We start from the raw sequence: 20,688 nt of genomic DNA on the forward strand, positions 1-20,688 counted from the left end.
TGACAAAACCGTCTTTGTGGGGTAGTGGGACATGGAGTGGATTTGTCACCTCTCTCCCCCTCTTCTCTAACCCTCTTCCTCCGAGTTGAGATCGGCCACTAAACTTTCCAAGTTGAGATCAGCCACTAAACAAAAGCAGTGGTTCTCACACTGTTGAGTGCACCAGAAGCACCCAGTGGGCTGATCAGAACACTCTCAGCAATAACCCTAGCTGGTTTGGCTCAGTGGATAGAATATAAACCTACAGACTGAAGGGTCCTGGGTTCGATTCCAGTCAAGGGCACATAAGCAGGTTATGGGCCCCATTCCCAGTGTGGGGCGTGTAGGAGGCAGCCGATGGATGATTCTCTCTCATCATTGATATTTCTATCTCTCTCTCTCCCTCTCTCTTCCTCTCTGAAATCAATAAAAAAAAAAAATACCTTTAAAAAAAACATACACACACAAAACACACTCTCAGCTTAGGATTGGATAGAGCCGAGTGGAAGCCTAGAATTTGCATTTCTAATATAATAAGTTAGTTCCCAGATAATGCTGGTCCAGGGACCACACTTTGAGAACCACTGTGGCTGAGGAATGCTTGAAAAGATTGCCAAGTATCTTCTTCCTCCCCTTACAACAACCAGACACACAGGGCGCTCTTTACACATAGTGGCTTTGTTTGGGGATAAATTTCATAACGGTTGCTAGAGTGGAATGAAAATAACTTCCCATCAGAGAAAATGGGTGGGAAACCCATTTTCTGCCAAGTTATAACATCATTCGCAAGCCATACAAAATTATCAGCTTAAAGTGTAGCCTCCTATATTTGGTCAAACATTTAATGAACTCACCCCTAATGCCTTGGCAGGGACAGACCAAACGATTTCATGGGCCTCACACGTCCGGTTCCCCACCCCTGCCTTACAGCCTTTATGGGAACCCGGGACTTTGGTCCATGCACCTATGTAAACCCCTTTCACCTTGGCCATACCCCTATCTCCTATTTCATTCACTCAGTCAGATGACATGTTGATTTATGTAGTATGTAAACTTAAATATATATGAGTAAGTAAATTTCTAAATAGCATAAGTGGACACTTGATTATTTTCCAACTATATTGCTAAACATATACTGAAGTTTATTAACTGTTCAGAAACTTTTAAAAACATGTTGAAATCGGGAAAATGGAAAGTCCTATTTATTCAGGGCCCCTTAGCATTGGGCATCAACAGTCGTTTTTTTTTTGTTTTTTTTTTTTTAAATATATTTTATTGACTTTTTACAGAGAGTAAGGGAGAGGGATAGTGAGTTAGACACATCGATGGAGAGAAACATCGACCAGCTGCCTCCTGCACAACCCCCACTAGGGATGTGCCACAACCAATGTACATGCCCTTGACCGAAATCGAACCTGGGACCTTTCAGTCCGCAGACTGAGGCTCTATCCACTGAGCCAAACCGGTTTCAGCAACAGTCGTTTTTTAAAGTGACCACGCGGCCAAGCTCAGAGGGACCCAGCATCCCGGCTCACCTCCATCCCCTCCACATGCAGACACTGGTGGGACCAGCGGTTTTCCAGCCCGTGATTCCTCGCCTCCTCGTTGTCTTCCTCCTTCTCTGCGCCGGTCAGAAGGGCTTGGGTGTCGGGGCTCTCTCTGGCTTCAGAGGCAAATCCCAAGGCTCGCCTCATCTTGCTTTTCATCACCCAGGAAAGGAAAATGATCTGGGAAGTGGATGGAGTTAAGGTCCAAGGAAGCGGAGAGCTGCAGCCACCCAGTGCCGCCTTCACCTCTGCACCCTGGGCCCCAGCCTGCGCTCTCTGTCCGGGTTGGGGAGCTCGTGGGAGCACAGGGCCAGGCCTGAGGGTCTCTACTTTTCTCCTTAAAGGGCCAGTCTCCTAGGAAGGCCCTGCCTCTACCAAGCACGTGGGAAATACTTGTCAAACAAAAGCATTTTGAAAAGCATCGTCCTCGAAGCATTTGAGGCCATACACACAGAAGGGTGACTACTCTCCGGCAAATTCATATCCCAGAAAGTGACCTCATTTGGAAATAGGATCTTGGCTGATGTAATTAGTTAAGATGGGGTCACAGTGGACGAGGGTGGAGCCTAAAACCCACGGCAGGAGTCCCTGTAAGAGGAGAGGACACAGAGGCACACGAAAGGAGGCAGAGGTGACTTATGCTGCCACAAGCCAAGGAGCACCAGGAGCCAGCCAGAGCCGGATGAGGAATGGCAGGTTCTCCCCAGCACCTCCGGAGAGAGCGCGGCCCTGCCTGGGTTTGGGATTTCCAGCCTCCAGAGCCGAGAGAATACATTTCTGTTGTTTGAGCTTCAGGTTTGTGGCAATGTGTGATGGCAGCCCTGGGGAAGTTTTTTAAATGGAATTTATTGGGGTGACATTGGTTAATAAAGTCATATAGGTCTCAGGGAATTCTATAATACATCATATTTATATTGTACTGTGCTCACCACCCCATGTCAAGCCTCCTTACATCACCATTTATCCCCCTTTTACCCTCTTCTACCTCCCCTAGCAAATTAACACAGTACACGAAAAAGTCAGTTTCTGAACTATTCATGCTAAATCCACAGGTTCTCTCTCTCCCTCACTTTCTCTCTCTCTCTCTCTCTCTCTCTCTCTCTCTCTCTCTCTCTCTCACACACACACACACACACACACACACACACACACACACATAACCAACCACCACCTTCTGCATTTAGCTTGCCCTTGAGGTCCTCATGCCTGATGTAGGGTGTCAGCACATCAGGCAACACCCCTGGGGAACCAGGTAGGTGCTCACAATCTTGACAAAGGGCAGCCCCTTGTCAGCTTTTATCTCTTCTGCCCAAGAGCACACAGGGCAGGATCACCACTGCATGGCCGGTCAGCCTGCACGGCCATCCCCCACCTGGGGGGAGGAAGGCAAGGCAGAGACAGGGTGACAGGTGCACTGAGGGCTGGGATGGAACTATGTTGGGAGCAGAACTGAGACTGCAACCTGCTCTTCTGATCCCAGGGCCAGGAACGGGCACAGCCCCCGCTGCTGTTTAACAGAGCTCCAGCAAAAGATAATTATTCTTATTAAAAAAAAAAAAAAAAAAAAGGAAATGCAGAATTGCACGTTGTCACTGTGTCTGCCTGCCCCAGGCTTCAAACCACCTCCCTGGCCACGGGGAGACAGTTCCAATCTGGAGGGAAGGAGGGCGTGGCAGCGGCAGGGAGGAGAGACCGGAAGAGGCCTCTGGGCCCCTGGGGGGTAGATACAGCGAGGTCCAGCGCCGCGCGGCCCAGGGAGGTCAGGAACCAGGGTGTGGCCCGCAGCAGGTACTCGGGCCTCCGGTCGTGGGCCACAATGGCTGAGGCGTAGAGGAGGCCTGCCAGGGCGGACAGGAGCCGGGTCCACAGGTGGATGCAGGGAAACGTCTTACCCCGGCACTAGGCAGAGAGAGGAGAGAGCTGGGCAGGAAGGAACACTGCCACTGCCACTGCCCCGGCTGCCTCAGAGCTAAGACCCGGGCCCTGGTGGCATGGCAGGCGGGAGGGAAAACCCTCTGCCTGTGACAAGTCCCCCAGGGGGCACTGATCTTCCTGCCAAGGGGCCATCAGGTTTGAATGCCTTTAGAGATGGGAAGCCCACTACCTCCTAAGGTTGAAATCCTATATAATAAAGAGGTGATATGCAAATTGACACTCATGCCCTCACAAGGTGGCTGCCTATGACCAGGCCAGCAAGGGGTTAGTGAGGGACGACCAAATGACTGAACAAGCAGGCTGCGTGGAGTAACCAGGCCGGCAGGAGGGACAGTTGGGGGCAACCAGGCTGGCTGAGGGGGGCAGTTAGGGGTGACCAGGTCAGCAGGGGGGGGCAGTAAAGGTGACCAGGCTGGCAGGGGGGCAGTTAGGGGTGATCAGGCTGGCAGGGGGGGACAGTTAGGGGTGACCAGGCAGGCAGGCAGGTGAGCGATTAGGAGCCAGCGGTCCAGAATTGTGAAAGGGATATCTGATTGCCGGTTAAGGCCCGATCCCAGAGATTGGGCCTAACCCGGCAGTCAGACATCCCCCAAGGAGTCCTGGATTGGAGAGGGTGCAAACTGGGCTGAGGGGACCCTGCTCCGTGCACGAATTTTGTGCACCAGGCCTCTAGTAACAATATAATGATTGCTCTCAACATACCAGGCACGGTGCAAAGTGTCTAACCCGTTAATGAGAAGTGGCCCTCCCATATAACCTCTTCCCAGTGTTATTTTCCAAAACTGCAGAGAACAAGGCTGCTCTTCCTGCCCTAAGACAGCCCTTCAGATTCCTACAGCCAGGAGCTCCCTTCTTCCAGGCCAGATCAGGTCACTCATGAGCAAATGTTTGCTGGCACCTGCAGCCCCAAGCACCGGGAATACAGCGGGCATAAAACAGACCAGCCCGCTTGCCCGCACGGTGCTGACGCTCTTCTGTCTTGTTACCAAGATAACAACTTGGTCAATAACTGAAGGAGCTCATTTCAGGATGTGACAAATGCTAGGAAGAAAACTAAGCAGAGGGATGGACACAGCGGTGGGGCTGGCCTGGGCTATTTTAGATGGGGTGATGTTATGGGTTAGATTGTGTGTCCCCCAAAAGATGTGAGTCCCAACCCCAGGGCCTGGGAATATGACCTTATTTAGAGAAACGGTCTTTGCAGATGATCAAGTTCAAATGAGGTCATCAGGATGAGCCCTAACCTGAGTCGGTCCTCAAAAATGGGGGACCATGGACACAGACAGATACAGAGAGGTCACGGCATGCTGCCACCGGAAGCTAGGAGAGGGGCCTGGGACAGATCCTTCCCCAGCACCTTCACAGGGAGGGTGGCCCGGCTGACACCCCAGGACTTCGAGACAATACATTTCTGTGGCTCAACGTTTGGGATACTTTGTTATGGCAGCGCTAGGAACTAATAACCAGCACCAGTTTCTTCTAAGATCATCAGGTGACATAGTTTCCAGGCCCCCATGCCACCTGGAGGCCTGTCCCAGGGGCCCCTGAAGGGAGAGTAGTGCTTCCTACTCTCCCCTCCCTTGACCTGGAGATAGAACCTTTACTGATGAGACCCCATGTTTGGTGAGGTTTCTGGCCATCACAGCATAAGAGGTAGCTTCCCACAAATGATCAACAGAGCACCTGCCATCCCCGGATCCTGTCCTTCTGGAGCTGCTATTAGATTAAGGTGACCAGACGTCCCGCTTTTGGCAGAGGTCCCATGTCCCGCGGCGTTTTAAAAAAGAATCTTTCCAAAAATCGGGACTTTTTTTAAAACGCCGCGGGACGCGGGACAAATTGTTAGAAATCGGGACTGTCCCGCCAAAAGCGGGATGTCTGGTCACCTTACATTAGATCAGGGGTCTTCAAACTACGGCCCGCGGGCCACATGCGGCCCCCAGGGGAGTCTGATCCTGCCCGCCAGGTTTTTTGGGCAGTGAGCGCAGCCGAGGTGTTACAGTAGGAATTAGTAGTTTATATAGTCCGGCCCTCCAGCTCTCTGAGGGACCGTGATCTGGCCCCCACTTTAAAAAGTTTGAGGACCCCTGCATTAGATGATGCTCTTGGACAAGTGACTCTCTTTTAGACACAGTGATAGGCCTGTCACGTCCCCCGTGTGCGGCCCTGCCATTATTCCCTCAGCAGGGCCCGTGGGAAGGGCGGTTTGCACACGTCCACAGCATCTCGCTCTTTCTTGCCTTGGTGGCCTTTCCCGTGCGTGCTCCTCCTCCCCTCGCCTCTGCCTCCTTCATCCCACATCCCTTCGGAGAAACCTGAGGCCTCCCCAGCAGCCACCGGCCTGGCTGTGTGCAGTTTCCAGCCTCACTCATCTGGATAGTACTGGAGCCTTCTCTCTCTCCTCCGAGTCCCCAAACACATGATGCTGTATTTCGTAGAGCATTAAATGACCCGGCTTTGCGTTTCTGTGTCTCCCATGAGACGGTGAGCTTCCTGGGGGCAAGCAGCGACTCAAGTCACATCTCTATCCCCCGGGACTGGCCAACACAGGTCTCCTCTCATCCCAGACGCCTGGAAGATACTTGCCAAGAAGATGCTCTCGAATACACAGAACCCCAGTAGCTACACGATTCTATCCTCTAAAACCTTCTCACTCCCTAACACAATGCTTGTTGGTCCAACCCTGGTGGCTTCTACCTGAGAGCCCGCTTCCCATCTGCTGTAAGAAATGGAGAGAACGTAGTGGGCTTTCCAGTGAGAGGCCTCAGGACTTCTCCGGGGCCAGCCGCCCACCTCCCACCCCCAGCTCCACACACACATGGGGTGGCACCATCCCTCTGCCCGGGGACCTGGAGCTTTGACAGTGCTCCCAGATGCCCTAAAACCTGTCACGTGGCCCCAATCCCAGCCCCAACCCCAGCCTCACGATTCTGGCGAGTGGGGGGATCCGGGAGGCCCAGGAGCCGCAGGCAGCAATGCCGCCCAGCAGGTAGCCAAACATTTCAGTGTTGTCCTGTGGGAACAGGTGATAGTCAGCACCCCGAGGAGACGCAGTGCACCCCAGTCCCAATGAAGTAGGTTCCTCCCAATGAAGGCTACCCCTGCCCACCACCACCCCCAGGCATTTCTGGAGGGACCATCACTGCCCCATGTGCCCCCAGCTGGCTCAGCCTCACCTGCAGCAGGCTTTCCAGCAGCCTCCGCTGTGGCCCTCGGACAAGGCCTGAAGCCTTCGGGACAGCAGCCCAGAGAGCCCAGCAGGGGCCCAGACTCAAGGGCAGAGTCAAGGCAAATACGCTGGCCCTGAGCTGCTGCCTCCCCTTCCTCTCCTGGGAGCCGTGACCTGCAACAGACACCAAAATCCCACATGGTTCCTGGGAACCTAAGCGTCTGGGAAGAACTGGTGTTGACCCAGCCCTGACGCCAGGGCAGGTTCCTATTCCCATGTAGTTCTGGCTAGATCCTCTCAACCCTTCAAGGCCCTATGGTTGTGCCCCCTCTATGAAGAAAGAAGTCTTTCCTCCCCACCACCCATCCCCCTACACACACACACACACACACACACACAGACACACACACACACACACACACACACATACACGGCTGGTACTCTCTCCTTCCTCAGCCCTCTTATAACTTTTCTGTTCAAGGAAGGTGACATTTCCTGTATCATTTATATGTATCTGAGTGCACAGGGTCGCCTGTCCAAGACTGGAACCCCCTGAGGGCAGGCTCTGTGCCCCGGCAGGTTCTACAATCTCCAGAGAGCCTGGCACAGAGAACTGGCACAAGCCTGGTGAATGCATCAAGTGAACGCTTGGTGCCAGGACACCGAAACTGAGTGGGACAAGGAGCATCTTCTTTGGAAATCTCCCTTTAACACAAGACAGATGCTCCTCTGAACCATCCTAGTAAGAACGTTTCTCCTCTGGGCAGCACTGGCAGCACAGTGCAGCTAGCTGAGGGCATTTTTTTTTTTTAAATATATTTTTATTGATTTCAAAGAAGAACGGAGAGGGACACAGAGAGAGATAGAAACATCAATGATGAGAGAGAATCACTGATTGGCTGCCTCCTGCACTCCCCACACTGAGGATGGAGCCCGAAACCCAGGTGTGTGCCCTGACCAGGAATGGAACTGGGACCTCTTGGTTCATAGGTCAATGCTCAATCACTGAGCCACGCTGACTGGGCTGAGGGCATCTTCTATGACTCCATGCAAGCATTCTCTTCTCTGGAATGCCCCAGTCCTACACACTCGTCTACTCATCCCATCTCCGTCACTTACAGCCACTGCTCTGCCTGAGGCCGCGCATGCCCATGCCTGCATCCATTCCTGGAAGCTGCAGGGCTTCACTGGCACCCCGGACTTGCACAGAGATCCTTGTTCATCCCCAAAGCCATGCACTACCCTCTTCCTGGCCTTTGCCCACTGTTCCCTTAACCAGGAATGCCTTCCCTGCAGTCCCTGTGCCAACGTCACTCCCTCTCTGACACCTGCAGCCCCTTCTCCCCCTCTGGTGCCCTCGTTGTGCACGCGCCTCCCCACCGGCAGCTCTAAGGATGCTGAGGGCCCTGCCTCCCTCCTCTGGCTCGTTCATTCGTCTGTGCCTGGCAGGGGTCCAGGGTGTGATGAATGAGAGCATGAATGAAGGCAGGAACAGATGGCCACACACTCACCCGAATTAGACTTCAACGTGGAGCCGCAGACTGGGAAGAGAATGAACACAAAGTTCACCAGGTCAACAGCTGCCAGGTAGGCACCAGTGAAAACCTGGGAGCAGATGGAAACGGTCTTGGTGGTCAGACAGCACTTCTCATCCCCGATCTCCCAGCGCCCCCGTGAGCTCCACTGAGGGGTGCTTCCCGGGATGCCTCCCTGCCCCAGGAAAGGCGGAGATCTCCTCCCTCTGAGTGATGAGGAGGTGGGGTGGGTGCTTAAATGATGGGCCAGGAACCCAAACCCAGCTCTCTGCTTCCTAGTCCACCCTCTCTCCACTGCACAGTGTAATCTCCGCGGGGTAACTTTGGCCCAGCCACTGGCCTCTGGGCCTCAGTTTCCTCAGCTCTAAAACAGAGTTAGTATTGGTGCCTTCCTCACAATTTAAGCAGATTACATGAATCCATACATGGAAAGAGCTTAGGCGAACACCCAGAGGAAAGTAAAATGCACTCACCTGTAAACGTACTAGCTACCAGGACAGGATGGTTAGTGCTAAGAGCATGCATTTCTGGATTTGAATCCTGGCACTGCTACCGTTTCCCCAAAAATAAGACAGTGTCTTATATTAATTTTTTCTCCCAAAGTTGCGCTAGATCTTATTTTCAGGGGATGTCTTATCTTTCCATGCGCTAGGTCTTATTTTCGGAGGATGTCTTATTTTCAGGGAAACACGGTACTTACTAGAGGGTGACCTTAGAGAAGCTATTTAACCTCTCTAGGCCGCAGTTTCCACGTGTGTAAAACAAGATAAGAGCACTCGTGTCATAGGATGATTTGGGAATCAAATGAGTTAATACATGGAAAGCCCTTAGTGCTAAGTACCCTGGTAAGTGTTTAATAAATATCAACTATTATTATTGGACTTGAGCTAGACCTCATTATTTTGCATCTGCTAATGAGAATAGGCACCCAGAATAAAAAGTGATCTGTTTCTGAGACAGCACTGCTCAAAGCAGGGCCTAGAACTCTCCCGATCTGTTCCCGGGCTGTCCTCCTTCAGCCCCGCTGGGTGGCCACAAGGCCTGGAGCAGCCCTAAGAGGAGGCCAGCAGCGGGGCCCGCAGGTTTTCCCTGTGATACATGTTTTGGAATAGGCTCCTCCTCTACAGGTTTGTTTGAGGGCCTAGAATTTTCAGAAACTTATAACTGCTTCTCTCTTTCCCCAAAGCCCTCACCTTACAACCACCTGGGAAGGGATTCAGAACACCCCTTGCATGAGCTAGGGCTGGGTCCTGGGCTCTAAAAACAATAGTACCGCCCTAGCCAGTTTGGCTCGGTGAATAAAGCATCCACCTGTAGACTGAAGAATCCCCGGTTCAATTCCAGTCAAGGGCACATGCCCAGGATGCATGCTCGATCCCCAGGTAGGGGGCGTGCAGGAGGCAGTCAACCAATGACTCTCTCTCATCATTGTGTTTCTCTCCCTCCCTCTCTGAAATCAATAAAATATGTATCTGTAAAAAATAAGATAAAAATAAAAACAATAGTACCAACAATCACTATTTATTGAGCATCTACTATGTGCCAGCTGCTGTTTTGAGTGATGGTTTTACAGTAGGGAATACAAATTCTTGCCCCTGTGGAGCTAACATTCCAGTAGGCGTTAAATAAAATAAGCAATAAACATACTATAAGTAAAGTAGATGGTGTATCGGGGGGAAGCCATGAAAAAAATACAGCAGGCTGAGGGGGTCCGTGGTAGAGGTACACGGGTGGTCCGGGGAGGCCTCGTTGGGAAGGTGGCTTCTGAGCAAAGACGCAAAGGAGGTGAGCAGTGAGCCATGCGGCTGTCCGGACAGAAGCACTGGAGGGGAGCAGAACGACCAGCAAGAGCACGGGCCCTGAGGCAAACTGCGCCTTGCATGGTGAGGGAACGAGACAGAAGCCACGGCCCCCTCCGGGCCTGACGCACCTGGATCGCGAGCTGTCTGGCCAGAATCGCCCCGACCGTGTCGCACAGGCTGGCCAGGAGGCAGCACGCGGCACACAGCGCTGACTGGTCCTGTCTGCACTTCTTGGCACATCTCAGATAGAGGAGCCTGCGGAGACAGACGGGGTGGACAGAACGTGGACGCCATGCGTTTGGCCTCCCAAAGCAGGTGTCTGGAAAAGACAGCTGTGACTCGTGTGTCCATTTAAAGCACCTTCTCCCCCCGGAATTCAGCGGGTGCTTTTGCACTCAGTTTACAGATCAGAAAGGAAAGGCTCAGAGGGCTCCCTGCGTGGGGTGGGAGCCGGACCTGCCTCTCGAATGAAGAGGAATGTCTTCCCTCCTACAGATCTGGCCCGCTCAGGTTCATGAGCAGCTTTCAGTGCTGACAAACTCCCCGGGGGGTGGGGGTGGGGGTGATGTTATGAAAGGAAACAGGAGGGTGATAAGCCCAATCACTGTAGCTTACTGCAGAGCAGAATTCATTGCCTAAATTTAGAAAGGCAGCTTGTTTCTTTGACATGAAAGCGAAATCCTTCTCATCTATCCATGTAACAGAGCGGCCAGCCTTCTGGGGGCCCATAGCCAAGCTGACTTCGTTTTAGGTGTGTGTTTCTTACACAGGAGGAGAGCAGAACTCCGGAAGATGCCATGGAACTTGGGTAAGGTGACCAGATTCTTTCCAAAAATTGGTACTTCTTTAAAACGCCCTGGGACACGGGGCAAATTGTTAAAAATCAGGACTGTCCCGCCAAATGCGGGACGTCTGGTCACCTTAAACTTGGGGCTAACCTCTCCCCGAGGCCCCTCCGTGACCTGCCGGGTTATCTCCCTTACTGCCTCCCCCTGCCGCACGCTCACAAGCTCGGAAAGGCAGGGCGTGCTGGGCGGGGCCAGAGGTGCTCTGTCAGCGTCACCGGCCGGACCTCAGAAGCAGTGTGTGCTCGATGGTTCCCCGCTGCTTTCCTATCGGGGAAACCGAAGCACCACCCGGCAGCTCTGGCTTCATTGCCTCGTCCTTAGGGCTCACAGGGTGGCGCTTCCGTGGGACCGTTTGACCGGACGAGCGCGGAAGGCTATTCCGGGAGGCCTGAAGCCCAGAGAAGGAAGAGCAACCTTTAACTAGGGCCCGGGCTCCTGAAACTGACGCCAGTTTTAGGAGCGAAGATGCTACACGAGAAACTCTGGTTAGACCAAGATTAGAAATGGTTTATCTCAGCCCTCCCCTTTGAAAGTGGAGAAAACGGAGGCTTATGGTAAAAGGGGCGTCAGCGGGGGGGCCACGGCCGGCCTCTAGCCTCAGGAGGCTGCGCTCTGAACCTGCTGCTGCCCGGCCCTCTCCTGGCTCCCAGGGGGTGCCAGGCTACTAACAGCTCGGAAGAGGTACAGTCTCTAAACACAAAGGAAGGTGAAGGGACGGTGAAGCCCTAAAAACAAACAGCGTGCCCAGACGTAAGCAGGGTGAGAAAGCAGAGGCTGCCTGGCTGGGCTTCTCTCCAAACCTCGGTGCCCACGTCGGTGAAATGCCTACCACGCAGACCTCCGAGGGTGGCTGAGAGGAACAAGTGAGACAGCGCACGCCAGCACCTCCTAAGTCCCATGCTCTGGTCTGGCTAGCTTACTCCTCTCAAGCCTGCCCCTGGGTAGCAGGGTTGGGGGTTTCCCTTTTTCCATCCATCCCTCCCTCCCTCCACAAGTTGGTTAACCTCTCAGAACCTCAGGCTTCCTGATCTAAATGGGTCATTGCAGTCCCTGCCTCCTGGGAAGGTGGCAGGATTCAACGAGTTAATGAATGCAATGCTAGGCCCGCAGTGAATGTTCTGGTGTCTTTTTATTCCTAATCCAGTGACTGGGCAGTGAGGCTGAGAATCTGTAACTACCAAAAATGCCCAGGGGGGCATCCATAGTGCCCACGGTGAGCCGGTGGCAGTCCCGTCTCCTCCGCCAGGGAATGGGTGGATGACACCAGCCCTCCGAGCTTGGGGCAGGGTGGCTGAAGACCTAGAGGCTGTCTTTCACCAGACTTGACCAGGTTACGGTGGCCCCTGGGCAAACCACTCCAGGTACTGGACAGACCAGGGCAAACTCCGTGGCCAGAGTCAGATCACCCCTTCCCCATTTCCCAGCTGAGTGGGAAAAATTGAGGCCAGAAACATCAGCCTTGTCCAAGGTCCTTGTCCAAGGGTTGGCGGCAGAACTGGAGCAATAGTAACATGTAATGAGCACTTACTAAGGAAGCACTTTGCCGGTGCTAACTCATTAAACCCTCCCTTCCGTCAGTCCTAGGAGTTATCCCCCCCTTTTAGGTGAGGGAAATGTCCAGAGGTTTTAGAGCTAGCCCAGCTCACACCGCTAGCCAATAGGGGAAAAGGCTGACAACAGAACAGTCCAGGGCCCTGCCCACTGCACCACCCAGCCTCTCCTCCTGCTGGCCCACAGCCCAGCCAAGCCGGGGGGAAAAAAAACTATCCGACTTCAGGCTACGGAAATGTTAGTTTCGATCCTGGAACTGGGGGCTACCTCCTGCATCCTCCCTTCCCGCCCCCTTCCCTCTAGCTTTGCAAAAGGGAGTTAGTAAGGGGGTGGGGAGGTAGCACCCCATTTCCCCTCCCTCCTCACTCTCCTCCCCGCAGCCCAGCCGCCCCCACCCCGGCGCCGCCGTCCCGGTCCCCATTACAGAGTGTGGGCGGCGATCCAGCAGGAGGAGGCGCAGAGCCAGAGGCTGAAGGAGATGCAGACGCGGTGGCGGGCGAAGCAGCGGTCCAAGTAGCCCCAGTCCCAGAGGGCGGGCGCGGCGCTGGCCGCCTCCCCCATGGCAGGCGCGGCCCCCGCCGGGGCCGGAGCCTCCCGCGCGGCGGGGACCCGCGCGCAGCCTCCGGGCCGTGGGTGGCCGGGCGCTGCCGCCCCTTCTCCGGGGGAGGTCCCCCCGCGGCAGCCCTCCGAGCGCCCGGACCGCGGGCGGGATGGGCGCGCCCAGCTCTGCCCTCCCTCCCGGGCGCCGGCGGCCGGACTCCGGGTTAAAGTTTCCGGACCGCGCGGCTCCCCACCCCGCGCGCTATTGTCGGGGGTCCTCGGGCGGGAGGCCGCCCCCCAGCGGCGGGAGCCGGGAGCAGCCTCCGCACAAAGGCTGCGGCCGCCGCCCCCTGACAGCCAGCCGCAGAGCTGCGACCCCTTCGCCGTCACCCGCCCCGCAAACTGAAGGAATGCAGTGACCTGCGGGGCCACTGAAGGGCACGTTGTCCGTTCATCAACCTACCACATTTCCCGGATAAACAATACATGCCTTCGCGCTGGCGAAGGTCTAGGGTGCCGTGGGCCTGGTCCTGATGGTGAAAAGGGTACAATGCAAAGGTGTGATGAGAGCCAGGGAGGAGGAGACAAGCGCCTGGTGGGCAAATCCCCTTTATTTTCTTTCTCTCACGGGGTATTCGTGCTGATAAAGGGAGGATGAGAGTCCCCACCTCAGAGTTACTGTGATTATTACTAGATGAAACCCAGCAGATAGAGCACCTGGCACATCAGCAGGGGAAATTATCATTGTCTTTCCTAGAGCCTTAGATCCACTCAAAGAAGGAGGAGGAGGAGGAGGAGGAGGAGGAGGAGGAGGAGGAGGAGGAGGAGGAGGAGGAGGAGGAGGAGGAGGAGATGTGAAGCGTAGCCGAAACCGGTTTGGTTCAATGGTAGAGCGTCGGTCTGCGGACTGAAGGGTCCCAGGTTCGATTCCGGTCAGGGGCATGTACCTTGGTCGCGGGCACATCCCCGATGGGGGTGTGCAAGAGGCAGCTGGTCGATATTTATCTCTCGTCGAGGTTTCTGTCTCTCCCTCTCCCTTCCTCTCTGTAAAAAATAAATAAAATATATTTAAAAAAGAAAAAAGAAAAGAAAAAGAAATGTGAAGTGTAAGGTCAGTTAATGATGGGAGATACAACGCTCAGTTCTGGTTCACTCCTCTATCAGCTGCCAGAAGCATCCGGTCTCGTGGCTTTAAATACTGTCCCTGTCCCTGTCCCTGTCCCCAAATGAGTATCTCCAGGTCAGAACCCCCAGACTTGAGACTCACACATGCAGCTGCCTGCTCAGCATTTCCTCTTCCATGTCTGATTGAACACATCTAAAAGCAAACTTGTAATTTTTCTGTCCCAAAGCTACTCCCCCTGCAGCCTTCCCTCCGCGGGCTGACTGGGCGTCCTGGTCCTGTGGACACAAGGCCCTGTGCCCACACTCCTCTGTCAGGGCCCTCTCCAGCCTGATGAGCGCTGTCTTCCTACCAGGCTGTGAGCTCTTGCAGCCAGTTGCTTAGTTTATACCTGTCCCCCCAGCTCCTAGCTCAGGGCCTGGCACAAAATAAGATGCTGTTTACTAAGTTGATTCTTAAACAGTCCATGCACATCTGTTAGGTACTATAGAAAGAGCATGTTTACACAGCTTTGGTGACGCCTAGCACTGTGTCTGTGGAAGGCTTTCGAGAAATACATGAGCTGGGCCTTGGAGAACGTTTGCTTTTGGCAATGAGGCCATGGCACCAGTCCCACAAAGGCCCTCCTGGAGGCGGGAAGAGCATGGCTGTGGGCACCAGCGAACTGCAGTGGTACTGCAGCAAGGGTAGGAGACGAGGAGAGAGAGGCAGGCTGCAGACCTGGCACAAGGACCCAAGGACTTCACCCTGCAGGGAACACTTAGTGCTAGATATTCTAACCATTCGGACCCTCTCAGACTCTCCCAGCACCGTCCAGAGGGCTCCTCACAGGGCCGGTCCTCAGGAAGTGAGTCAGTTCCTTTACCAGGCAGCGGCCCCGCACAGCCCAGACGCTAATGTTTTTCTGGCCGAGGTCCTGAGTTTCCCCGAAAAGAAAAACTAATAAGCAGATTATAACACATGTCCTCCCTCCAAATAGGCATTTCCTGTTGGCGTAAGCGCTACACCCACAGGCATTGTCCTGAAGAAAGGCAGGCTGCACAGCCTGGGCTGTCCGTCCTGCAAGGAGCGGGCAGCCAGTCGTGGCCATGGATCCCAGCCACCTGGGGGGACAGAGGCCGGAGTTCAACAGCTTTCTCCTCTGAGGACACACTGCCTCCTGCGAAGGTTTTTATAAAATGCATTATTCAATATTATTCAGTGTTTCCCAAACTTCTGACATAGGTGTACCCCTTCTATAATTTTCGTAACGCTGAGTACCCCTCGTACTCATGAGAACGTAGAATTAGGCGCAGCTAAGCACGGTGCAGTGCATATCCCCACCGAACTCCGGTGCAACGCGTACCCCCACCAAACTCTTCCCGGACCCCTGGGAGTACGCGTACTATACACTTTGGGAAGCACTGATAGAGGAAGGGCTCATAGCTACTCCTCAGTGACATTAAAAACCTCCCGTCAGTTTGATTTACCTGCTATAAATGTAGAGAAATCAATGACAATAGAAAGCATTTTGAAATAATGGCATTTACCAATCTTAATCAATCCAATTGTGGACATGCCAGAGTGTCATGATTAAAGCAGGTCCTGGATTCTAAAACTCTGTCATCAACACACAGCGTGACCTTGTAAAGGCTTCTTCTTCCCCTACCCCCAAGCTCCTCATTAATAACATCTGGTTGCTGAAAGTCACTTACTTCACGATGCTCAGAGCCAGGCAAGGGCTAGCGGAACTAACAGATGTTACATCAAGAAAAGCCCTACATTTTAACCCTTTTTATTTTTAAAAATATATTTTTTATTGATTTCAGGGAGGAAGGATAGGGAGAGATAGAAACACCGATAATGAGAGAGAATCATCGATCAGCTGCCTCCTGCACGCCCCATACTGGGGATTGAGCCTGCAACCCATGCATGTGCCCAGGAATCGAACTTTGACCTTCTGGTTCAAAGGTTGATGCTTAACCACTGAGCCATGCTAGCCAGGCAAAAGCCCTACATTTTAGAAGAGGTAAATCTCAATGAATGCTGTCTAATAGCAAGGCAACTCACCTTATAGAGTTAACTAAATAGAATAATGCAAGTTCTCACTGCCGCTTCCAATTTAGAAAGAAACCAGCATACCACCAAGTTCCTACATGCCAGCATGGGAGCTGGGCAACCCCACCTCCCAGCCAGCCGAGGCAGAGTGAAGCGAAGTCACATGTTTGCTCACTGTGGTCACCATTTGATTCCAGTACAATTCTGTTCTGAATGGCACTGAGCCCTTGTGGTATTTCTCTCTCTTCTCTTATGACTCCCAAATTTTTTATTTTGAGAAATTTCAAAACCACAGGAAAGGTGAAATTGGAATTCACCATTTGAGCATAACTGACAACAAATGGTGGAAATAATTATTTTTTTCTTCTTAAACTTATTTTTTAAAAATATATTTATATTCATTTCAGAGAGGAAGAAATAGAAACATCAATGATGAAAAAGAATCATTGATCAGCTGCCTCCTGCATGATCAGGGATCAAGCCTGCAACCTGGGCATATGCCCTGACCAGGAATTGAACCGTGACCTCCTGGTTCATAGGTTGACGCTCAACCACTGAGCCACAGTGACTGGGCAATGGTGGAAATTATTAAGGGTGGAATGTTTTTTTTTGTTTTGTTTTGTTTTGTTTATTAATGGTGGGAGTTTTGAATAATTTCCTTCTCCACAAAGACTGAAGAGGGGGAAGGGCTATGAAAACAAGGTGGCACAAAGTAGGTTTCTGGCTTGCTGCCAAATTTTCCACATTCCCCACCAAGAAAACATGTTGCTATTGGCTTGACAAATACCTCAACTTCCTTCTAATTTCCTGAAATGTAAGCAGATGACAGATGTACAGCAGGATATTCTTCAAATGGGTGGTAGGCACTTTCCTTGTAATAAAATGCTGGTGAAAAATACCAAAACAATAAAGTTGGAAAATTTCTGTTTTCACCTTTGCTTCTGCTCAGATTATGTCTTATTAAGTATCTCTTGCAATGTTTTTTAAGCATTCCCACTCTTGTTGTAGAGCTTAGTACTTTTAGACTTACAAAATGCAATCATTATTATTGTTTTGGTATTTTTCACCAGCGTTTAGCTGTCAGTTTGCACAGAACTGTCCACAGGGTTGCAGGTGAACTGGAAGTAGGCTAAGGGATATGGCGTTGGGTGGGACTACACAGACATCTTACCAATGATAGCTGTTGGAAAGATACTCTTCACAACTGTTCCACATTTATGAATGTTAAATATCAAAGGCAGGCATGTAGAAATAAGCCCTCACATTTACATTTGATTTTCACCCAAGGACATGCTTAGACAGGGAGGTAGAGGGAGAGAGCGAGAGGGAGAGGGAAAAGAAGAGGGAAAAGGAGAGGGGGAGGGAAAGGGAGAAAAAGAGGGGGAGGGAGAGGGAGAGGAGAAGGAAAAGGGAGAGGGAAAGAAAGAAACTGGATCAGCTGCCCTCCATACCTGCTCCAACCTGGCAATGAAACTGCAACCCAGTTGTGTCCCTCATATGGGGAACTGAACTGAACCAACCACCGTTTGGTATATTGGATGACGCTCAACCAACTGAGTCACTCTGGCAGAAAAGAGTACTCTTTTCAACAAAGTATTGTACTACTGAATATTCACAGCAAAAGACTGAAGTTGGTCCATTCCCTATCTTAAAAAAAAAAAAAAAAAAAAAAAAAAAGAATTCAAAATGGACCAAAAATCTAAAACTATAAAACTCTTAGAAGAAAATGTAGAGTAAATCTTCGTAACCTTGGATGTGGCAATATTTTTAAAAAAATATATTTTATTGATTTTTTACAGAGAGGAAGAGAGAGGGATAGAGAGTTAGAAACATTGATGAGAGAGAATCATAGATCAGCTGCCTCTTGCACACCCCGTATTGGGGATATGCCCACAATCAAGGTACATGCCCTTGACCGGAATCGAACCCGGGACCCTTCAGTCCTCAGGCCGATGCTCTATCCACTGAGCCAAACCAGCTTCGGCATGGCAATAGTTTTTAAAATATAACAACAAAAGCACAAACAAACAAATTAAAAATGTGCTTCAAAGGACATTATCAAGAAAATGAAAGACAACCCATGGAGTAGCAGGAAATATTTGCAAATTATATATCCGATAGAATGTATAACTTTTCTAACTCAATAATAGAAAGACAAATAACCCAATTGAAAAAACAGGCAAAGGATCTGAGTAGACATGTCTCCAAAGATAAATGTACAAGTGGCCAGTAAGCACATAAAAAGATGCTCATCATCATTCATCATGAAGGGAATGCAAATCAAAATCATGATGAGGTACCACTTCCTACCAACTAGGATGGCTAAAACAAAAGACAGTAACAAGTATTGATAAGGATGTGGAGAATTAGAAACTGTATACATTATTGGTGGAAAATGTAAAATGGTGCAGCCAATTTGGAAAACAGCCTGGTAGTTGCTTAAAAGGTTCAATATATAGCAATTCCAATGACGCAGCAATTTAACTCCTAGATGTATACCCAAGGGAATGAAAAACCATGTCTACACAAAAACCTGTACACAAATGCTTACAGCAGCATTATTTATAACTAAAAAGTGGAAACCAAATGTCTATTAACTGGTAAGTGGATATGCAAAATATGGTCTATCCAGTGGATTACTCAGCAATAAAAAGGAATGAAGCATTGTGGACAATAGTGATTGCAGGGCGTAGGGGAGTAAGTGGAGGTGGAAGAAGGTATAAGGGGGATAAATGTGATGGGGGGAAAAATAGAGAGGAAAAAAAAGGAATGAAGTATTGATAGATGCTTTAACATGGATAAACATTGAAGAGATTGGGTTAAGTGAATGCTAATCACAAAAGGTTGCATAGTGTGACTTCATTTATAAAACGTAGAAAAAGCAGCTATGTAAATTAGATGCATTGGTTGCTTAGGACTGGGGGATGAGTATCCGGGACTGATTACTAAAGGGACTGGGCTTTGTTTTTGGGTAATAGTGTAAAGTTGACTGTGGTGATGGTTGTAACAAGTCTGGATACACTAAAACCACTAAACTGTACACTTTAAATTGGTGATTTTGCATGGCAATGTGAGAGAAACTGGATCAGCTGCCCTCCATACCCACTCAATAAACTTGTTACAAAAATAATCAGGAGCATGGAAGCTTATTTTTTTTTCTTCTAAAATGTCTCGTTTTAGCTATTACACTATCATTAGAATACTCCTTTAAATAAGCACATGCTTTGTCCATTCAGTATGAGTTCCTGCCCCCTGCCTGTAACTGTCCAATAAATGGAACCAAGTATGTTTTCACATGCCAATGCTTGTTCCCTTCTATCAGGAGCTTTTTAGACGATCTCACTTCTCTCAGATAAAAGGCAATGAGCCTGGCCCATGTGACTCAGTTGGTTGGTGCATCTTCCCTGTGCACTGAAGGGTTGCAGGTTTGATTCCTGGTCAGGGCACATACCCAGATTGTGTGTACAATCCTCAAAGGATTAAAAACACACACCAATAAACAAACACAATTTTAGAACACCGTTACCTTTGCTTTTTCTAGGTCTGGTTGATCTGAATAACCTTTTACCTGATATTTTAATGAAAAATTAGAGCACATCTTATTCCTCACCCGTATAAACCCTCCTTGACTTAACATCACTTGTGAGAAACTATTAAGAAACTTGACTTAACATCACTTGTGAGAAACTATCTAGGCCACTTGTGGCCTGGCCTTGCTACACTCCATCCTGCAGTGCTCCTTCCTGCGTTAGGCCCTACCCCACTGTGGTCATTTCCTGGACTGTCCTTCCTGCCACATGGTAGGTGGTTAATAAATACTAAATAAATACATGTAAATTGTCATCCCCTAGATATAATACATTTCAAATATATCTTTTTTTAGTTGAATTTATTGGGATGACACAGATTTTCAAAACCACACAGGTTTCAAGTATATAACTCAAAAAAAACATCTGCATACTGCATTGTGTGTCCATCACCCAAAGCAGTCTTTTTCTGTACCCATTTACCCCCCCTTTCCCACTTCCACCCCCTTTTCCAGGAAAGACTTAACTGTGAATCCATGGGTGAATTTGGGGTGAATTTGAGCAGGGGGGCGTGGAGAGTGGTGGTATCTCTAGGTTTTCTGATATACTTTACAAAACTGTGTACATGGGAATGTCCAGTTTTCTAAGAAAGCACCCATAACTTTTGTTAAATTTCCAAAAACATCTATGACCGAAAACAAGGTAACGATCTGAGTTAAGGAATGAGACTCAGAGAAAGAAGGGAAAAAGGGAGACAGAAGAAGTCAGAGGCTGTAATAGCCAGTGTATTATAAATGTATTAGAACAATTGTGACTTTAAATAAGGTAAACTGCCCTTGATGGCCACAAGTACTGAGGACACAGGGATTCATTTCTATGCTTAAAATAAAAACCAGCTGATTACTTGTTTTCTCATTCTGTTTTCTACATGCTTCCCTCTGTAGTCGTGGCTCATATGATGGTGTGATTTTCAATAGTCGGTCTGCTTTCCACTGGCCTTTAAAAACTATATGCCACCCTCTCCCCCCAATTCCAAGATCTGATATGCCTTCTGCCATAGGGGTGTGTGAAGTTTAGAATAATTTATCTAAATAA

General features: G+C 50.4%; 1 protein-coding gene across 2 annotated transcripts in view; it reads right to left on the minus strand.

Moving 5' to 3' along the window:
- The window catches only part of TMEM44 (transmembrane protein 44), a 31,019-nt gene extending 17,729 nt beyond the window's left edge, over positions 1-13,290 (minus strand). The window contains exons 1-7 of one of the 2 annotated variants that reach the window (XM_084871697.1): positions 12,791-13,290; positions 10,096-10,222; positions 8,142-8,235; positions 6,638-6,804; positions 6,388-6,474; positions 3,255-3,425; positions 1,515-1,706 (exon numbers count right to left, since the gene is read on the minus strand). In XM_084871697.1, the coding sequence (XP_084727823.1) occupies positions 1,515-1,706; positions 3,255-3,425; positions 6,388-6,474; positions 6,638-6,804; positions 8,142-8,235; positions 10,096-10,222; positions 12,791-12,927 (975 nt within the window). In that variant the 5' untranslated portion in view covers positions 12,928-13,290. The remainder of the gene's footprint in view (positions 1-1,514; positions 1,707-3,254; positions 3,426-6,387; positions 6,475-6,637; positions 6,805-8,141; positions 8,236-10,095; positions 10,223-12,790) is intronic. The other variant, XM_084871696.1, reaches the window with a different exon arrangement.
- Between the last annotated feature and the right edge of the window lie 7,398 nt (positions 13,291-20,688).

The sequence above is a fragment of the Pipistrellus hanaki genome, assembly GCF_964339955.1.
Source record: "Pipistrellus hanaki genome assembly, chromosome: 2".
NCBI lineage: Eukaryota > Metazoa > Chordata > Mammalia > Chiroptera > Vespertilionidae > Pipistrellus > Pipistrellus hanaki.